This window comes from Alosa sapidissima, chromosome 11 (genome assembly GCF_018492685.1).
Source record: "Alosa sapidissima isolate fAloSap1 chromosome 11, fAloSap1.pri, whole genome shotgun sequence".
NCBI classification, from domain to species: Eukaryota; Metazoa; Chordata; class Actinopteri; order Clupeiformes; family Clupeidae; genus Alosa; species Alosa sapidissima.
Genome location: NC_055967.1, coordinates 18553434 through 18572391, shown reverse-complemented (window position 1 = coordinate 18572391; position 18958 = coordinate 18553434). Strand labels below are relative to the sequence as shown.

Genomic DNA, 18958 nt, shown 5'->3' with positions numbered 1-18958 from the left:
AGCATGGCACAACTCAATGTGAAAGGTGCACAATCTAGCCTAGTAGTTGTAGAGGTGCACACATTAGCCCGGCCTGTATCGATGTGTGGTTCAAGTGCCGTAGCCGGCAACAGTTTACGTCTACAAAAAAACAATGCCAGGGATCCAATGTTTACAAAACATTAAATTATTTAATACTTAAAGACAATGTTAGTTACTGTCATAATGATCAAATACATCTGAGGTGCAAACACAAGCAGCCCCATTTCAACATTTGTGATCATACACACATTTGCACAAGTACACAGTTTCACACATCAGCTTCAGCATTAAGGCAAGGCGTGGGCACACCAGTCCAGGCACTGGAAAAGCGAGGAAGGATTTCCTGCCACACTTCATGTCAAGTGTCCCTGGTTACTTCAGTGTACTTACTAGTCAACATATGACTAAGTGCGAGTTATATATTCCATTATTACAAGATGTAGTTGGACTTGCTTCCAGTTGGTTTGGTGCACTGTAAAGATGATACTTAATACACAGAGGGGTCAGATCTCCCACGGAAAAGCTATCTTCCTCATTACCCTCATTATCTCAGTCACCTTCCTCATCGTTCACATTACGAGACAAACTTGTGCTCTCACGGGCTGATGACAGATCCAGAACCAGATTCCAGATCAGATATTGGTTCTTGATAGCGACAGTGATGCTTATATTCAGCCCAGCTTCTATCAACTTTACATAACGTTTATCAGCCTTCACCCAGTGTTTCATCACCCACCATTACTTCTGGTGGTTTACAGTGAATTGTTCATCACTCTCTTTCGGTGGCTTCTAGTCTTAGCTAGAGGTGGTGGAGGTGGAGGTGTTCTGCTCATCACTGGTTTCTTGCCCCTGCTCTTGTTCCCCATGGCCTGTAGGTTGTGAGGTGGAGTCAGTGGTGGCTACTTGCAGTGCTGCCGCCCTGCTGGCCAAACGTTGCATCACCAGCTCAGCGGTGCTGCACAGGCTATGCTGAAGGGGGTAGGGGGAAAAAGGGCAGAAACATCAGGTCCGAATTATGGAATGCTAATGTAAAAATCCTGTGAACAGGTATTATTTACCTCTAAAGTATGCATTATATTGAGATATTTTTATAGTTAAAATTGTACAACATTCAGTTTTTAAAGACTTGATTAAAGAATGATTAAAGTCATTCGTCAAAGTACAGAGAGATGTAAAGACAGATTAAAGTTATTCAGCGAAAACCACTTTATATATGCAGTTGAATTCGTCAATGCACACTGTCCTTTTAATAAACCAACAAACTTAAATGTTATCTTTCTTTACAAACAAACTTAAACGTTATCATTCTTCATAAAAACGCAAACTATACATTTTATCATTCTTTACAAACACATCAATACTCTTTATAAACACACAAACTGAAATGTTATCATTCCTGGCGTATATAACTCATGCTGCGTAATGTGTTACCTGTAATATGTGCAGGCCCTTGAGTGTGAGCACAGCCAGCTCCTTCAGGCCGTCTCCCGTCAGGTCCAAGTAGATGACGGACAGCAGAGGGCTCTTAAAGCTCCGCCTCCACACTAACTGGAAGTCGCCTGCCACGCCCGTCATCGGCTGGAGAAATTTATAGCACAGCAGCTCCTGGTACATACAAAAACAAGGGTTTTCATTAAAGGCACAGTTTGTGATTACACTTTTTGCCAAACTCGGTCTTGGTCAATACACTATTCTGCATCTGTCTGTAAACAAGAAATAAACAGGTGGCTCAGACACCTTTCGCCATAAACGCACTGTGCATTTCATACCCACAATGACTGTGGTCATCACAGTACGGAAAACTGTGGCCTTGTAATAATGAAATGTGCTTTAGACTGTCTAAAATTCTCCAAGATTCAGAATTGTTTTCATGCGTTCTACTTTAGCACCTAGCAGGTCTTCAACTTTAAAAAAAAAAAAAAAGATATAAATTTGTAACCTGGCTCATTCAAACCCCTCTAATCTTCCCTCAGTGTAACTGGCTCATTCATTCCCTCAAGCTGGTGTGTGGTGAGCGTTCTGGCACATAATGGCTGCCGTGGATCACCCAGGTGGGTGCTACACATTAGTGGTGGTTAGTGAGGTTACCCCTTCACTGTAAAGCGCTTTTGGTGTCTTGAAAAGCGCTATATAAATGGAAGTTGTTGTTTTGGTTGTATTTATGAAAAATAGGCTACGCCCACCAATGAGAAGTGGCCCTGCCCAGTCATACCTGTCCATAAGTTCCCAGGAGAACCTCTTTCTGTCCGTCAAAGTCCAGGTCGATGACGAGTGCACAAAGCACAGCGTCACATTGGTCACTTTCGGCTAAACAGCAGGGCTTGCTCATACCACACACCTCCACATCCCTAACACACACACACACACACAATGAAATCCGCACAGATTTGTATACTAGCATAAACAAACATGTGCACACCACAATCACAAGTACACATGTAAACATAAAGTGTATCCTCAATGGAGGAGATACAATACAATATTATTATATAGTTAAGATAGCATTAAATGCAAAAGGGTGAAGGTTGGCATGTCTGTCTGTGTGAGTAAAATTGAGGTCTGTGTGTATATGTGAAACTGAAGCATGTATGTGAGGTTTACTGACCTGTACACCACAGCCACCTCAATAGTGCTGGTGACCAGCAGATTGTAGCCTTCAGTCTGCTCCTCTGCCAAGAATATGCATGCAAGAGTACTTAATCCAAGATCAGTTTGTCTACTCATATATGAATACGCGCACACACACACACAATGAATGCACCACAATCTCTCTCTCTCTCTCTCTCTCTTTCTCTTTCTCTCTCTCATGGAATTTAGCAGATAACTAGCAGTTGTTCACTTCAAAACACACTCATGACTACACTGCCTGGCCAAAAAGAAAAGGTCACACACTAATATTTCGTTGGACTGCCTTTAGCTTTCATTAGGGCACCACTCGCTGTGGCATCCTTTCCACAAGCTTCTGCAATATCAAAACATTTATTTCCGTCTAGCGTTGCATTCATTTTTCCATCCATTGATGGAATAACCTGGTCATTCAGTATATTCAGGTAGTCAACTGACCTCATTTTTTGAGCACATAACGTTGCTGAACCCAGATCTGACCAACTGCAGCAACCCCAGATCATAGCACTGCCCCCACAGGGAGGCTCTTACCTATTTGCTTAGTTAAATCCAGGTGGTGACCTTTTTTTTGGCCAGGCAGTGTACATCCATCCTGTTTCTCTACCCTGTCCCTCTTGCTCTTTCGGACACACACACACACACACACACACACACACACACACACACACACACACACACACACACACACACACACACACACACACACACACATACCTGTGCTGTCTGAAGTCTGGTGTGTGTGGAGAGGGAAGAGTAGCACTGTGGAGATAGGGCTGTCCTGCTGCAGCCTCCAGCTCTGCAAAACCTCTGGGAGACACAAAGCACACAGGAGGTTAAGCAGATTGATTTGCTCCACAAGACTCTGGTCTAGTCAGTATACACAATGATAATAGTTAGTGGTAGCTTCAACAGGAAATTTCTAAAACTTCTACGAGTAGCTGTTCAGACAATTTACATAAAGAAATATGTTTTTTTTTTGCTCTTACATCTTTATAATGAGCTTTTAAAAATTGACATTGAAATGTCATACCATGAAATTAATGTAAAATCAATACTACTGTTTCATTTTAATATGTTTAACTTCAAACATAGATTCTACACAAAACAAGCCAAGAGAATTCAAAGACCTTTTTTGAAAATGTTTTCCTTATGTTGACTACATTATTTAGCCTTATTTAGCCCCCTTTTGCTAGCATGCATTTATTTTAACAGGACTATTTTTTTCTCCCAAACTCTTAACTTTATTTAAATACACCATAATTTGTCAACATCTGTGAAGCCTTTACATGGTGACACTAACTACAGTAAGTGGAAGTGGACAAGAGGACAAAATGGCGTGTCCTCACCAGGGCCCTCCTGCTTAACCAGAGCCAATCCCACACAGCCATTTTGGCAGCCAAATGCAGAGAGGCGCCGCCCACCAGGAATACTCAACATGTCCAGCCACAGCACACTAAAAAGGGAAGAGAATACAGTTACTTGTATGTTACGTGATCATTACAAGATAATAGACAAACTCCACCCCCCCTGCCCAATTTAAAACATCTTTCTTTCGTTTCCAATTATTCATAATTCAGTTTCCCATCTTCTTTTTCCTCAATGTTTTGGCTCAGGGTCATACTTGCTTGGCAGTCCCTGCAGCTCAGGGAAGAGCCTCTCCACCGGCTGCTCTTCAAACTGATGAAGAGAGGCATTCTGACAGAGAGAAAGCCAAAGCACAAGTCAAACCCAGGTGAGAGCTGTCAACACCCCACCAGTGATTCACAGGGACAAGACATGTAACACAGTATTATCAACCATGGTGAACTACTGATGAACCACAAGCCTTATATACATTACAGAACATAAAGAAAGCAACATATATTTTCCCTTATGGAAATAACAGGGAAAGGAGAGAGAGAGAGAGAGAGAGAGAGAGAGAGAGAGAGAGAAAAAAGAGAAAGAGACTCACTTCTTTATAGAGGTGTATGCACTGGTCATTGCCACTGAGCAGAAACACAGTTTCACTGCAGCCATCTTTGCACTGAACTCTACAGAAGAAAAACAGAATTACACGGATTACTCACAATCATGCAAGGACACAAAACGTAATACCCATATCATCCACAATTGCTGTCCACTGTGTTTTGGTGCTGCATGAAGCATACTCACTCTGTGTGGTATAGCTGGAAAGGAGTAAACTGCAACTCCAGATTTAGACAGCTTTCTGCAGAACAAATAGAATCAGTATAGTCAGTCATGTGATGAGGTACAAGCAAAATAAATGGACGCATGCAAGCATGATTCACACACAAGTGTCCATGTTCAAGTTGGACCCTGGCTCACATAGCCACACACACGTCACTCACGAGCAATAGATTCCAGGTTGAACTCAGACCCTGGCTCATAGTCACAGTAGATGTTGAGGAAGGGTGTGGCCTTGTCCCCTGAATCCTAAAAGAAAGGCCAGAGGTCAGGAGGTGGGAAAAGGTGTGCTAGAGAGACAAGGAGGGCATCTCAAGGCCCTTAGACGACTTACACAGTAGGCTACTTGAGGGAAAATAGAAAGACAACCAAGAGCCTCAAACACACTCTTCCATGGGCTACAGTGTACTTCTGGGGAAGAGGTGCAGTTTAATGGAACATGTACCTTGATAAAAGTGATGCCCACGACTAGCCCCCTGCTAGGATGGGACTTATTGAAGGCGTCAATTGATACGATCTCTGCATCAACTGCAAGGTTCCAAAGGCAGCAGTCAGTAAAAGCATAACCATTAACATACCAAAAACAGACACAATAGGATATCAGCAAATAGTACCTAGACAAAAAATTAGAAATAGATTTTTGTTTTCTAACAAGGGCGGCAAATGATCAAGTAACTTTTTAAATGTTACGAATGCGATTAGGAGACCACAAGAGTGAGGTGCCTCTATCGCTCGCATCTGGTTAGCCTCCAAGTCCAGTGATAGAAGTGTGTAGCCTAACGCCAGCAGGGAATTAGCAAACTGCTTGTGCTGTTGTTTTCACCTGGAATGTAAGTAAATTGCACTTCCTTGGCGACAGGTCGTATTTTCTGTTGGAGATCCTGGTATCTGAAACAAACCACTTTCCCCTTTAAAGTAGCGGCCAATAGTTCTTGTTCCCCCGCCTGACAGAGTCCATACATGTTACTCTGTGACACAAAGCGACTAAAACTGTCCTCCACAAACGGACAAGGACCTTCTACGTCGGGCAGCATGTTTTAATAGGACGTTCAACCTACTAAAACCTGATAATATTCTTCGAACAATGCTGTCCAGAGATGCATCGAGTGTATTTGTTCATTCACGACAGTCGCCCGCGAGGAAGCTTCACTCAAAACATCCTGGTTGTAGTTCTACGTCAGAGATCTGAACAAATCAGCTGTGACGCTTTCAGAAACGTAATACGCTATCTGAGCTAGACGAATCACTGAAAAAAATATGTTTATACATATCTATAAATATGATATATATATTTTTTTCTATGTTGTTTGTCATCAACAACAGTTCCTTACCTGAAGTAATCTGTCAGTTTGTTTTCATGAGATCTTCTTGGTGTTCCACATGCTCAGTTCACTTCGAAATCCACTAGAGGGCGCGGTCATCATTTAGGCTAGAGCTCATGGATTTTTTCCCCCACATGGGAAATATGGAATATGGCTAAACCTGTGATGGAAAGAATATATAGTGAGGAGTGAGGAGGAGATCTGTGAGGAGATATTATGAAATGTTGTGATTTAAATCACAACATTTCATAATATCTCCTCACAGAAGGCCTACATCATCATGACTTGACTGCTCAGAATAGGTTGTGCACTGATGTGCATCACTAGGTTAAAGGTGAACGACAACCTGAAAAGCTGCTGTGTAAAAATAAAAGAATTACCATTGCTCTTACCCCTGTTTCTACTTGATCCTGAACTATGTTTTCCTCTATTTTCAGACGTGTTGGGCTATCCATCCAACCTTAAACCGAGAGTATCTGGGAGTCATTTTCAGTATTTTTTTTATGCATGTTATATAGTTTGTCTGCTTCAAATTTTCAGATATGTGTCCCTTGTCCTGTAATCCTAGTCTCTGTTGTATGTCAGAGATTCAGTGGGTTAAGAGCATTTGCCACACATCCACACAGATCCAAAAGAATCAAAAGTCTCAGTGAGCATTTAGAATAAATATTCTTGACACACTGATATTCTGCCTCATATATTTATTTACTTTATTTACTTATTTGCTATTTACATATATATATTTAGGACATTATGGACATATCAAGTCTTATGTTTTATCAGCACTTTAGACTTCTGCATGCCTGTCTTTATAAGGATACAGTCTCTGTGTGTGTGTGTGTTAAGTGTGTTAAGTGTGTGTCTATGCGTGACTTTGTGAGTCTATATAAGTGCATTTACAGTAATGTAATGTGAATGAATGGGTTTTAGGTGTGTTGGTGTGTGTCTATGGGAATAGATAAGAGCTTGGCTGAAGGCATGAGTGCTTTTCTGTATGTGTGCGTATTTCTGTTCGTGTGTGGGTGGCTGTGTGCGTGTGATGTGGTTGCGCGCACATTTGTGTGGGTCTGTGCTTGTGCGTATCTGCGTATACATTTGTGTGTGTTTCTTGTGTGTCTGTTTGTGTAGGCGTGTGCCTATGTCCACAAGTGTGTGTTGGAGTGCATGTGTGCATATTTGTGTGTGTGTGTTGGAGTGCATGTGTGCATATTTGTGTGTGTGTTTTTGTGTGTGCATGTGCACACATTTGTGTGTGTGTGTGTGTGTATCAGAGTATGTGTGTATATGTGTGTGTGTGTGTGTGTGTGTGTGTGTGTGTGTGTGTGTGTGTGTATGTGTATAGTCCTGCCCTGCCACAGGGATTATGTGTGTGTGGCTGATTGGTCCTGACAGTGGTCTGTGTATTACTGGCTGGCGCACAGATTAACACAACCCTTTTTAGACTGCCTAATCTGGATTATCTGCCACAGTGTGCCAGCGATGACGCCGCTCGAGCCTGGCCTGCCCCCTCAGCCTAGTACCCCTCTGCTCGTCCACCCTCCCACTTCTCTGTCTGTCCATCCATCCCGTCACCTGCTTCTCTTGCTCTCCTCTCCACCACCACTCCTCCCCTTGTCCACCCCAATCTGCTCTCTGCATGGCCCCATTCTCTTAGGTCTGTGCGTATGTGTTTTAGTGCCAAGAGATTGGAGGAGGATAGTTTAAGGAACTGCAGGCTTTTTTTGTGTGTGTGAATGGTAATGGTCTATCTGGGTGTATCTTTCGTTCTCTATGTGCCTTTATGTGTGTGTTTTTATGTGCATGTGTGTGTGTGTATGTGTCTCTCTGTACTTATGTGTGAGCTGAGTGTGTGTGTGTGTTTGCATGTGCGTGCATTTGTGTGTGAGTCACAATGTGTGTATATGCATTTGTGAGTGACTAGTGTGTGTGTGTGTGTGTGTGTGTGTGTGTGTGTGTGTGTGTGTGTGTGTGTGTGTGTGTGTGTGTGTGTCAGCATGTGGCAGGGGATTAGAGGTTAGTCCACTTCCATAATTGCTCTTGTGCCTGCATAGCTGGTGCCTGCCAGATGGGCAGGTCCCTTCTACCCCCACCCTCAGCATCTCTTCACCCTGCCCCCATCACACACAAACACACACACACACACACAGAACACACTTCATACTAACATAACACACACAGAAGACATTCAATGCAGCACTCCGGCTTTTGATTGAAAAGTAAAATAATTCAGTTGGATCAAAACCTCTCACATCGCAATGATGAAGTTGCATTCTTATATTTTGTGTTTCAAAGCATATGCACTGCTATGGAAATATTATCAGTGATAGTATTCATAGTTGAATAATAGTAATGTCCGCAGTCACTACACGCCTTAAAGACATAACATTGTCTAGTTGAATGCAGGTATTAGTTAGTACTTTGTTTCCCTTTCTCAAGAATAGCATTCTGTCAGGTCGCTACCACACCTTTATTCTCATCAGATTGTAAAAAAAATTCACAAAAGTCTCAAAGGAGACCAAAGAGGGACCAAACAGAACTCCTTAACACTGCATGAAAGTCAATAGAGCTCTACTACACAACAAATGGACAAGAACTTGGTTAACAACATTACAGATAGTTGTAATGCCAAAATCAATTAATTATCCTTGCCCCCATCCTTGAAGAAGGTATTTCAATCAGGTCTGTCCATCCATCTGTGTGTGTGTGTGTGTGTGTGTGTGTGTGTGTGTGTGTGTTTGTGTGTGTGTGTGTGCTCATAGAAGTTTAAAAGTACTAGTCCGATGTAGACCAAAAACATATATGAAAACAAAAACAGAGAGTCACCATATCGCAGCCCTCCAACATGCTCATCTCAATCCAGCTTTTAGAATGTAGATGCTGGAATTTGGTTTTTACCTTGGGAGTAGGAGAGATCTGGTAATGGCTATATGTAATCAGGGACATATCCATTCCATAACTGTACTGTAGTATAATAATAACAATAACAATCAGTTGTGAAAAATGTCAGATAAGGATCACAGTGTTTGAAAAGCAACAACAAACCTGCATAGGCTAAATTATAAAAATTCAGGAGCACACCCTTCCTCCACATTTTGAGTTAAACACTGTTTAATGAATTGAATTTCCCCTAGGGATCAATAAAGTATCTATCTATCTATCTAATACTTCTGGAGTTGAGTGTAGGCTGTCATTTTTATTGAATTAGTTTTTAAACTGCTACTATTATTCTCAGCAAGTATTTTAGTTCTTGCATGGTCAGTAATGTGAGCCTAATGACAACTGTGTTGATACTTGAATTATACAAGAATATATTTGACTGTCCTGAATTATGCAGCTATCTATTTGACTGTTGTTTATACAACATGTTATACATGTTTCAAAACGGAAACACACACACAAGCACAGACCCATGGGTGGGTATAATTTCAATCAATCAAAACCTGAATGCTGTGTCAAAAACATACAGAATGTGGTATTACAGTAGGCCACAGCATTATATTTGAACGTATCATCTTATAATTATAACGTAATATTGTCTATCTACTTACACACATATACATTTCTTAACATAAGCTAGTGTTTATGTTGGCCTGTGTTATTATGCTGCATCATCAAGCACATTTCAGCACCTTGTGATGGACAGTAGAGTCCTACAGGCAAAATCACATCATGCTACTTGGCTGAATGGCCATCCTCCAGAGTGCCTCAGTTCCTGAACTATTGTCAATGTTGTTAAAACAACATTGTTTTATTTGAGGGGCTTGGGGCAGGAAGTGAAATAAAGGGGCAGGAAGTGAAATAAAGAGAGAGAGAGAGAGAGAGAGAGAGAGAGAGAGAGAGAGAGAGAGAGAGATTTCGCTTTGGTTGGAAATGACTGCAGGTCACACTTGGTCCTGACTTGGATCAATGCAAGTAACAGTACCACAGCGGCCCCCCTAAATCAGGAATTGTATACCTGCATTTCTCAGGTATATGTCTGTGGAGTGACCTCAGTAACTCTGAGATGCACCTGGGCCAATCCCTGCCAGTCAAAACCAGATTCGTCATGGCAACAACTGCCTTCTGGGCAACGTCCCCACACATTCATTCCTTTGGTCATCTTTACTTCATCATTCAACCCATCCATCCATCCATCCATCCATCTGTCTCTCTGAGGTCTGTGTGTCTCTCCCCCTCTCTTTATCCGTGCTCCCCTTCACAAAGGAGGCCCTCAGCCCGGTGCCTATTCTTCCTCCACCCTAATCCACCCTTCACCTGCCCCTCTCCTCCTCCTCTCCTCCTCCTCTCCTCCTCCCGTCCTCATCACGTCCTCATCACGTCCTCGTCCCTGTCCCGTCAGCTGGCTATGAGGCTATCACACTCTGTTCCTCCAGTTCCTGATCAGTCTCAACGTTCACACACACACACACACACACACACACACACACACACACACACACACCCAAACAAAACCAATAAAGAAATATCCACATCTGCATCTTTTTCAGAAAGCAAAAATCATTATAATGAATAGCCTCCAATAATCAAATTACTGTAGCCATGCTTTTATATTATTATCATTATTATAAGCTAATGCTTTTTTGCTTTGTTATTATATATTCTGTTGCTTTGCTGTTGTCAAAGAAGACATGATAAGAAACTATTTCATCACTTTTCTCATATAACAAAAAAAAACAAAAAGTTACTTAACACCTATTTACCTAAATTTGCCAGATTAACATGTTTACATTTACAATATAACAGTGTGTGCGTTTATAGTTTTATTCATTTTAATAAGCGATAAGATAACCGAATTAAAATTAAAAAAAATGACAGATCAGAATAAAATCAGAATGACAGATTTCTCCACGCAATCTCGTGAAGACCCAATATCATGACAAAGAGAATGCAGGAGTTGAACCACATTCTATGTCGATTTGCAAAAAGAAATTCTGCACGTGAAGTCAAAGTAAAAAAAAATACCAGCCCATTGGTGAATCTTTCCATTGCGGTCTCACGTGCTGCCGGGAAAAAAACGGGGAAGAGGGAGGGAGATAGAGAAAGAGAGGGACCAGAACGCGCCTTCCCCTGATTAGCTCTCCAAACTGTGCCCGCGCTCGTTGTAGCGCACGCGCCTCTACCTGCAGCGGAATTCGACAGAAAGGTGCGTATGTTTCCACGACCATTTTTGTGTGAGCCTTCTCAGCAAAGCATGTGTTTCAGTGCTGTTGTAACTGTTTGTGTACACCAAAGAGCTATATTGTAAAAAAGGAATTCAAAGAAAAGGAACCTAAAGAATCCTAAAGCGCCTCTCATCTCTACAGGTGTTCTCCACACTTTGGCGGCAGATTGAAAAGGGGTGGATTTTAGACCGGAGGAGACTTCAGTTTCATCGAGTCAAAGTTGGTCCCTCTGGGAGACAGTTGTCGGGCGTGTGAGGAGAGATCGGGAAAGAGAAGAGTTGTAAGAGAGGGAGAGAGATCCCGTTATCTCCAGCATGATGTCCTACATAAAGCAACCTCACTACGCAGTGAACGGGTTAACGCTCTCCGGACCGGGCATGGATCTTCTCCACTCAGCCGTTGGATACCCAGGTTTGTGCTTGTATTTGTTATTTGGCGAATAACGAAAGAAATCGAAAATTATATAAAGGGGCGAAGAGAAAGGTTTAAGTTAGACTAGGTTTCGAAGTTACATCGAAAGTCACATTAATTATTAAATTGGCGCTGTCTTGTCTTCAGAATAAAAATGTGGACAAAACCAAATTATGTGATGTTTATAGGCTATAAAAACATAATAATAATAATAATAATAATAATAATAATAATAATAATAATAATAATGATAATAATAATAGGTTGATATTTAGAATTATGGTTCATAGTGGGAAAATCTGTGATAGCCTAACCTTTCGTTTAAAAATGGCAATTCGTTTCAAAACATCGAAACTGAGAAACTAGGCAATTCGAGGGAAGTTGTTTTAGTTGTTAACTGTCACAAAACACATAAGCTTGATTAGACCATATTTTACAAAAGCTGAATTCACAATAAGATAACGCAAATTTCTACGTTGTTATGAACGCACTTGGTTCTGCGGACCTGTGGAAACGTTTGTGAGCGCAAAATTGGTTGGCTGTACTCCACCCCGATATATTGGTTTTAAATAATGTATTTTAAAAGCCTTTTTTTTATGTACAATTTAAAGAACGATTCAGAATGGTCGCCAACTTTTATTTCGAATAATTTAAGTGAAGAAAAATATTTACCCAGCAATCCAAGACAATTCTATTTGGAAATATTAAAAGTCATCCGTGTCGGATGAGGAGTTTTACGCTTTGGCAAAGTGTAACTATTTTTTAGCATCTAAAGTACATGATCACATTAAATACAGATTAACCTAATAAAGATTTAAGTTTATTTTGGGGTGAATAAAATGGAGGAGTGGAAAAATATGGATATATTTCAGAAGTGCACTTTAGCGCTTTGTCTGCTCTGGTTCTTTTTACGTTACACATATATTTGCCCTCCTTGACAAGATTTTACTGCTATCATATGTGATATGATAAATTATATCACAACCACAAGATTTACAGATACAGATTTTTCATCAATCATAATAACATCCACCGCCTGTTACTCCTATATACCTCATACTATCAGTGTAACAGGTAATGAGTGACGTTTTAGACACCTCAGAAGAGTTTTTTTAAACTGCTCTTTATTTCTGGTGAGACAGGTGGCATCTTTGCAAACCAGCAGCTTTCATAAAGTTCCAGACCTGCAATGACACATGGCGACCTGTAGAGGCACCTCCAGGCTCCAGTGTGCGCTGAAAACACCAACCTAAAGAAGTGAAATAGGACAACGCGTTGCAGTTTATAGCTTAAATTATTTGTTGATGTAGTCTAAAATGTGTTATTTTTTCGTTTTTAACTATGGTAGTGCCTCCTAAGTACCTCTGCTACTTTGTACAAAGCAGTCTGTTGTTTCTCTGCATTACACACATTACTCAAATGGTTAATGTTAGATAGATAGATAGATAGATAGATAGATAGATAGATAGATAGATAGATAGATAGATACTTTATTGATCCTCAAGGGGAAATTCAAGTTAGGCATGGTTTGGGCAAATAGGTATGTGATATTCTCCTCACTACTCTCTCAGTGGTAAGGACTTGACCTGAGATAACATAAGGAGCAAACTGGATGTTTTCTTTTTTGTCCAGAGATTTGTTCCAGTTAAAATTCATTCATTCAATCATGCATGTTATTCTTGTGACTCCACTATAAATACATATACAATTATATTTAAAATGTTATATTCACTAAATAGACACACACACACACACACACACACACACACACACACACACACACACACACACACACACACACACACACACACAGATGGATGGACAGACCTGATTGAAATACCTTCTTCAAGGATGGGGGCAAGGATAATTAATTGATTTTGGCATTACAACTATCTGTAATGTTGTTAACCAAGTTCTTGTCCATTTGTTGTGTAGTAGAGCTCTATTGACTTTCATGCAGTGTTAAGGAGTTCTGTTTGGTCCCTCTTTGGTCTCCTGGATAGCTACGTTGCCTTTTCCTGTCATATTGACATATTAAAATACTCTTGTGTTTTGGTTTTGCTCCTTATAGCCACCCCTCGTAAGCAACGCCGGGAACGCACCACCTTCACCCGCACACAACTAGACATCCTAGAAGCACTCTTCACCAAGACACGCTACCCAGACATCTTCATGAGGGAGGAAGTGGCCCTCAAAATCAACCTGCCTGAGTCCAGAGTTCAGGTAAGACACCACAACAACAACAACACACACACACACACACACACACACACGCACACACACACACACATACACACACACACACACACACACACACACACACACACACACACACACACACCTGAACAAACAGACCCGTGGAGAACATTGCTGATTCAGTATATGAAAGTGTTTCTTGGAAGACAATGGAGCAATGTTAAGTATGTAGTTTAGTGACATATCTGGGTAAGTTAACTCACAGTAAATGGTAAACCTACAGTTGTATATAAGTAAGTATAAGTATATAAGTATATATACTTTTTTGATTCCGTGAGGGAAATTTGGTCTCTGCATTTAACCCAATCGGTGAATTAGTGAAACACAAACAGCACACAGTGAACACACAGTGAGGTGAAGCACACACTAATCCCGGCGCAGTGAGCTGCCTGCTACAACGGCGGCGCTCGGGGAGCAGTGAGGGGTTAGGTGCCTTGCTCAAGGGCACTTCAGCCGCAGCCCACTGGTCGGGGCTCGAACCGGCAACAAGTCCAGAGTGCTAACCAGTGGGCCACGGCTGCCCCAAATATATAAGTATATGGTACAAGTATATGGCACTTCTATTAGGAGGTTTACCACTTCCTCTGGGTTAACTCACCCAGGTCCTTCACTAAACCATGTACTTGAAATACATCCAGTATTAACAGACACTTGGACAGTAGTACAAAAAGATGGACTCCTACTTTAAGGGATTGAGTCATGTTCTTATTAATCCGGTTCGCTGACGCAAGGCTTTTCAGACGGTACATGCGAGATAACATCACACACAGATCTTTGCAATAGTTATCAGGGGTATATGACCATATGAACCACCTGTCTAGAATATACATGCACTCCTTAAAACATGCTGACACATTAGGCAGGTATCTTGTCATACTTCCTCTAATTTTTGAAGGAACCACAACTTTTTTCATGTGTTGGCACTGCATGGAACTGGGGTGGGGGTTGGGTGAGGGGGGTCATAGTTCCTATAACCAAACCTGACACACCTGTGAGACATTCGGAATGGGATTGTGTAAAACCTGGTAATGTGGTCAGCAGGAGCCTGTTGACCAGTTAGCATTACTCTGAAAGGCTTTCTGCTCACTAACTCTAGTGCAATCTCATTATGTTGTCTCTACACACACACTCTCGCTCTCTTTTTCTCTCTCTCTCTCACACACACACACAGACAAACCATGCATACATTAATAAATTAACATACACATAGATATATTTTCTGGTGATTAGTTGCATTTATGTACAATAATAAACCCTAAATCCTCTGTCTTCCGCCCTCCCCCCCCTCTCTCTCGCCCCCTCTCTCTCTCCCCCTCTCTCTCGCTCTCTCTCTCTCTCTCTCTCTCAGGTGTGGTTCAAGAACCGCAGGGCAAAGTGCCGTCAGCAGCAGCAGCAGTCCAGTGGCCAGCCCAAGCCTCGCCCGCCCAAGAAGAAGTCCTCCCCTCCCCCGGAGCTGACCTCTGACCCTGGCGCCAACGCCCAGGTGGCCCCACCGCCTGTGCCCGCCGTTGTGCCCAGTGTGAGCGCGGGCGCGGCGGCGGTGTCCGTGTGGAGCCCCACCTCGCTGTCCCCTCTGTCCGACCCACTGTGCAGCTCCACCACGCCGTGCATGCAGCGGCCGGCGCCCTACCCCATGAGCTACGGTCAGCCCACCACCTACAGCCAGGGCTACGGCTCCTCACCCTACTTCAGCGGCCTCGACTGCAGCCCCTACCTGTCCCCCATGACCTCCCAGCTGTCCAGCGGCGGCGGCGCGCTCAGCCCCCTCACCGTGCCCTCCATGAGCGGCTCGCTCAGCCAGTCGCCGTCGCTCTCCTCCCAGGGCTACGGCGCATCCTCGCTGGGCTTCAGCTCCGTCGACTGCCTGGACTACAAGGACCAGCAGGCCTGGAAACTCAACTTCAGCACCGTGGACTGCCTGGACCACAAGTTTCAGGTGCTGTAGAGGGATGGTCACACCAGACAAGGAGATGTGTTAGAGAGAGAGAGAGAGGGAAAGAAAAAAAGAGAGAGAAAGAAAACAAAAAGAGCAAGCAAGCAGTAGCAAAAGAGAGAGAGAGAGAGATAATGAACAAGCAAGACAAAAAAGAGAGGAAAAAGGGGAGTGAAGGAAGGAAGACATGGCTTGAGTGAATGAAGTGATAATGAAACTGTTGACAAACCCATTGCTGAAATAACTGAAATAACTGCTACTGAACAGGATCTCATTTATCAAATAAGCAAACAGTCGACTTCGAGAGGAGGGAGGACGGGGGGAGGCGGCCATTTTGAGTCCTCTGAATCTTTTGGACAGAAGATGGCACTCCCGAGAGGCCACTCTGGGACAGGATAGTTCTAGACTACACCTGCTGCAACTTCTACCAGCACTCAACATGAACCTCTGTCTGATACAGACTCACACACACAACACTCATATGTATAAGTATACAAACATAAAAAACACACACAGACACACACAGACACACACACACACACACACACACATTCATACATGAATACATGAACACACGTCACATATAAACACAACGAACATGCCCATACACACTGATATATGAACACATACAGACACACATACACACACAGAGGGTGGGGTAGGGTGTGGGGTTGTCAGCCATGTTTTTCTCACACACTTCCTGTCTCTCCAGGGAAGTTTTAGGAGTTTGTGTGTTGTGCTTTTAGCTGATTGTTATTTGTTATTAATTTAAGTTATTACTGGAAACATTATGTATTCTCATGTTTTTATTTTAGTTGACTGAGTTAAATCATTAAAGTTAAGTCGTAACTGCAGTCAAATCTGAGTTGCTTGTTGTTGATGTTTTTTGTGTCAGTCAACATGACTGTGACCTGATGTGTTGTTGTTGAACTTTAATCTTTACAAATGCAGAGAAGAGCTCAATTATATCCTGCAGAGAGACAACAGAATATAGGAATGGAAGTGCCACTTGGGATCTAACCTATCCTAAATGAGAGAAGCTATTCAAAAGCTCACATGTTTACCTCCACCCTCTACCCCATCTTGTTTTGCAGTTTTGGGGATCACGTTATGGGGAGGTACCAAACCATCCATCTTTGTAGCCTGGGCCTGGATTCATATACCCACGAAGCCCTGCAGATGATTTTGACTTAGATGGACTTAGATGAGATGCTTCAACAATCAGACCATCTGGATGTAGAATGTTGAGATGTCACACAACAAGCCAATTAGATAGCTAGATAGATAACTAGATAGATAGATACTATCATAGTATCCACCCAAGGAGCTCACTGATGAACATGTACAGTATATCTCACTGTAAGTTGCTTTGGATAAGGTGTCTGCTAAATGAATAAATGCACATATAATGACTATCCTGTGGACATTTGAGAAGCTGAACCCTGGCCATGGGCCTCCCTGACATAAGATGAGGCAAGATCACGTCTTGCAGTACAGGTTTCTGTTTGATGTGTAGTGTGTGATATATAAATTGGGGCAAGATCATGTCTTGCTGTACAGGTTTCTGTTTGATGTGTGTGATTCATAAATTGGGGCAAGATCATGTCTTGCAGTACAGGTGTCTGTTTGATGTGTAGTGTGTGGTTCATAAGATGGGACAAGATCATGTCTTGCAGTACAGGTTTCTGTGTGATGTGTAGTGTGTGATTCCTCGCTGGTCTCTTTTGAGACTCATGATAGAAACGGATGGCTTTGAGAGTCAGATCACTCTGTGGAGCTAAATGTTAAGCAGGTGTGTGCGACGCTACCAGTGTGTTTACAGCCAGGAAGAGTGGGACATCCTCTGACTGGCTTACCTGCCCTACACTCTCTCACCTCAGCGAACCCTGAGCAGCCAAGGCAACCGCAAACAAGACATCACCTTGCTGAGGATTTAACCCACAACTTTTTAACCTGTTGAGGAGTACGGTCGCAAATATGTGATTAGAACATTCGCAAACCGAGAGTTCCGCACTATGATGCATCCTCAGATACCCTCAGATGTTTTCCCTGTAGATTGTTTACGTAGAATTCTAGAAGGAGCCAGAAAAAGAATTCACTCCTCAATACGTTAAAACTTAATGGTTGAGGGAAAGATTTTAAGTGCAACTTATCTGCAACAGGCAAAAGCTTGGAAAAGGCCACCTTTAAACTGAGTAAATTTCAGCGTTTTTGTTTTTCATTGTTGAGAAAGAAAAGGACATCCATTTTAATTGAAATGTTTGATATAATCAAGTAGGAGTCCCACCTGTAGTTTCCAGGTTCAGAACAATCTGAACATGTCCTTAAGACAGAGTGAGGTAGTAAATGTGTGGAAGTCACCACCAATTAGCAAATAGCTGACTACGTCAGCACAAGGGTGGGGCCTAAATCTGTTGCCGTGGAAACGTCTGGTCAGCCATATTGCTGTCTAACAGGCTATGAGTGTGGCTCCGCCCCAAGTGGCAAGGGTGGAGGCTATTTTTGCTGATGACCCAGAGAGCAGTGCAATCCTCTTACACCCCCTCTGATACACCCTAAAGGACTTACAACAGATTACGCCACCCTCCTTCCCTCCCCCAGCCTTACATCTCTCCCCTCCTCTATCTATCTATCTATCTATCTATCTATCTATCTATCTATCTATCTATCTGTTCCATCTATCTAGTGTTATCAATCAAACTCTCTAATCATGTCCCAAACATTTTCAAACACATTGCAGTCATTCCGTCATCTCTTCTTCTCTTGTCATGAGTGTTTTACGGATATCTACTCTACTAATTATTAGCCATATGTCTCTCCCCATTACTGCTGTTCTTCTAAACTTGCTATAAACCTACAGAGTTTGGTCATTCCTTTAGATCATTTGGGGAATCACAGGTAATTCTGAGATGAACAACTAGACTCAGTTCAGAGACTCATCCCCACTCAATGTGGTCCAACAGGATCATCATTCCACTATTTTCCCTCAAACCCATCATATCTGCACAGAAAAAAAACAAAGCTGTGATCTTACTGTAAGTTCG

At 42.3% G+C, this 18958-nt stretch overlaps 2 protein-coding genes across 2 annotated transcripts; one reads left to right on the top strand and one right to left on the bottom strand.

The window, feature by feature from the left end:
• Positions 1–150: 150 nt before the first annotated feature.
• On the bottom strand, positions 151–6000 carry kptn (kaptin (actin binding protein)). Its single transcript, XM_042110295.1, has 12 exons — positions 5654–6000; positions 5276–5358; positions 4995–5079; positions 4798–4852; positions 4598–4676; positions 4268–4341; positions 3993–4099; positions 3361–3453; positions 2627–2690; positions 2234–2369; positions 1453–1626; positions 151–990 (listed from the first exon to the last, which is right to left on the bottom strand). The coding sequence occupies exons 1-12, from the start codon at positions 5862–5864 to the stop codon at positions 817–819; spliced, it is 1335 nt and encodes a 444-aa protein (XP_041966229.1). The 5' UTR covers positions 5865–6000; the 3' UTR covers positions 151–816.
• A 5208-nt stretch (positions 6001–11208) lies between these two features.
• Positions 11209–17610, top strand: crx (cone-rod homeobox). The gene is made up of 5 exons (XM_042110323.1): positions 11209–11295; positions 11456–11725; positions 13797–13948; positions 15330–15917; positions 17009–17610. Exons 2-5 carry the CDS (start codon positions 11629–11631, stop codon positions 17054–17056), a joined length of 885 nt encoding a protein of 294 aa, XP_041966257.1. The 5' UTR covers positions 11209–11295; positions 11456–11628; the 3' UTR covers positions 17057–17610.
• The last annotated feature ends 1348 nt before the right edge of the window (positions 17611–18958 follow it).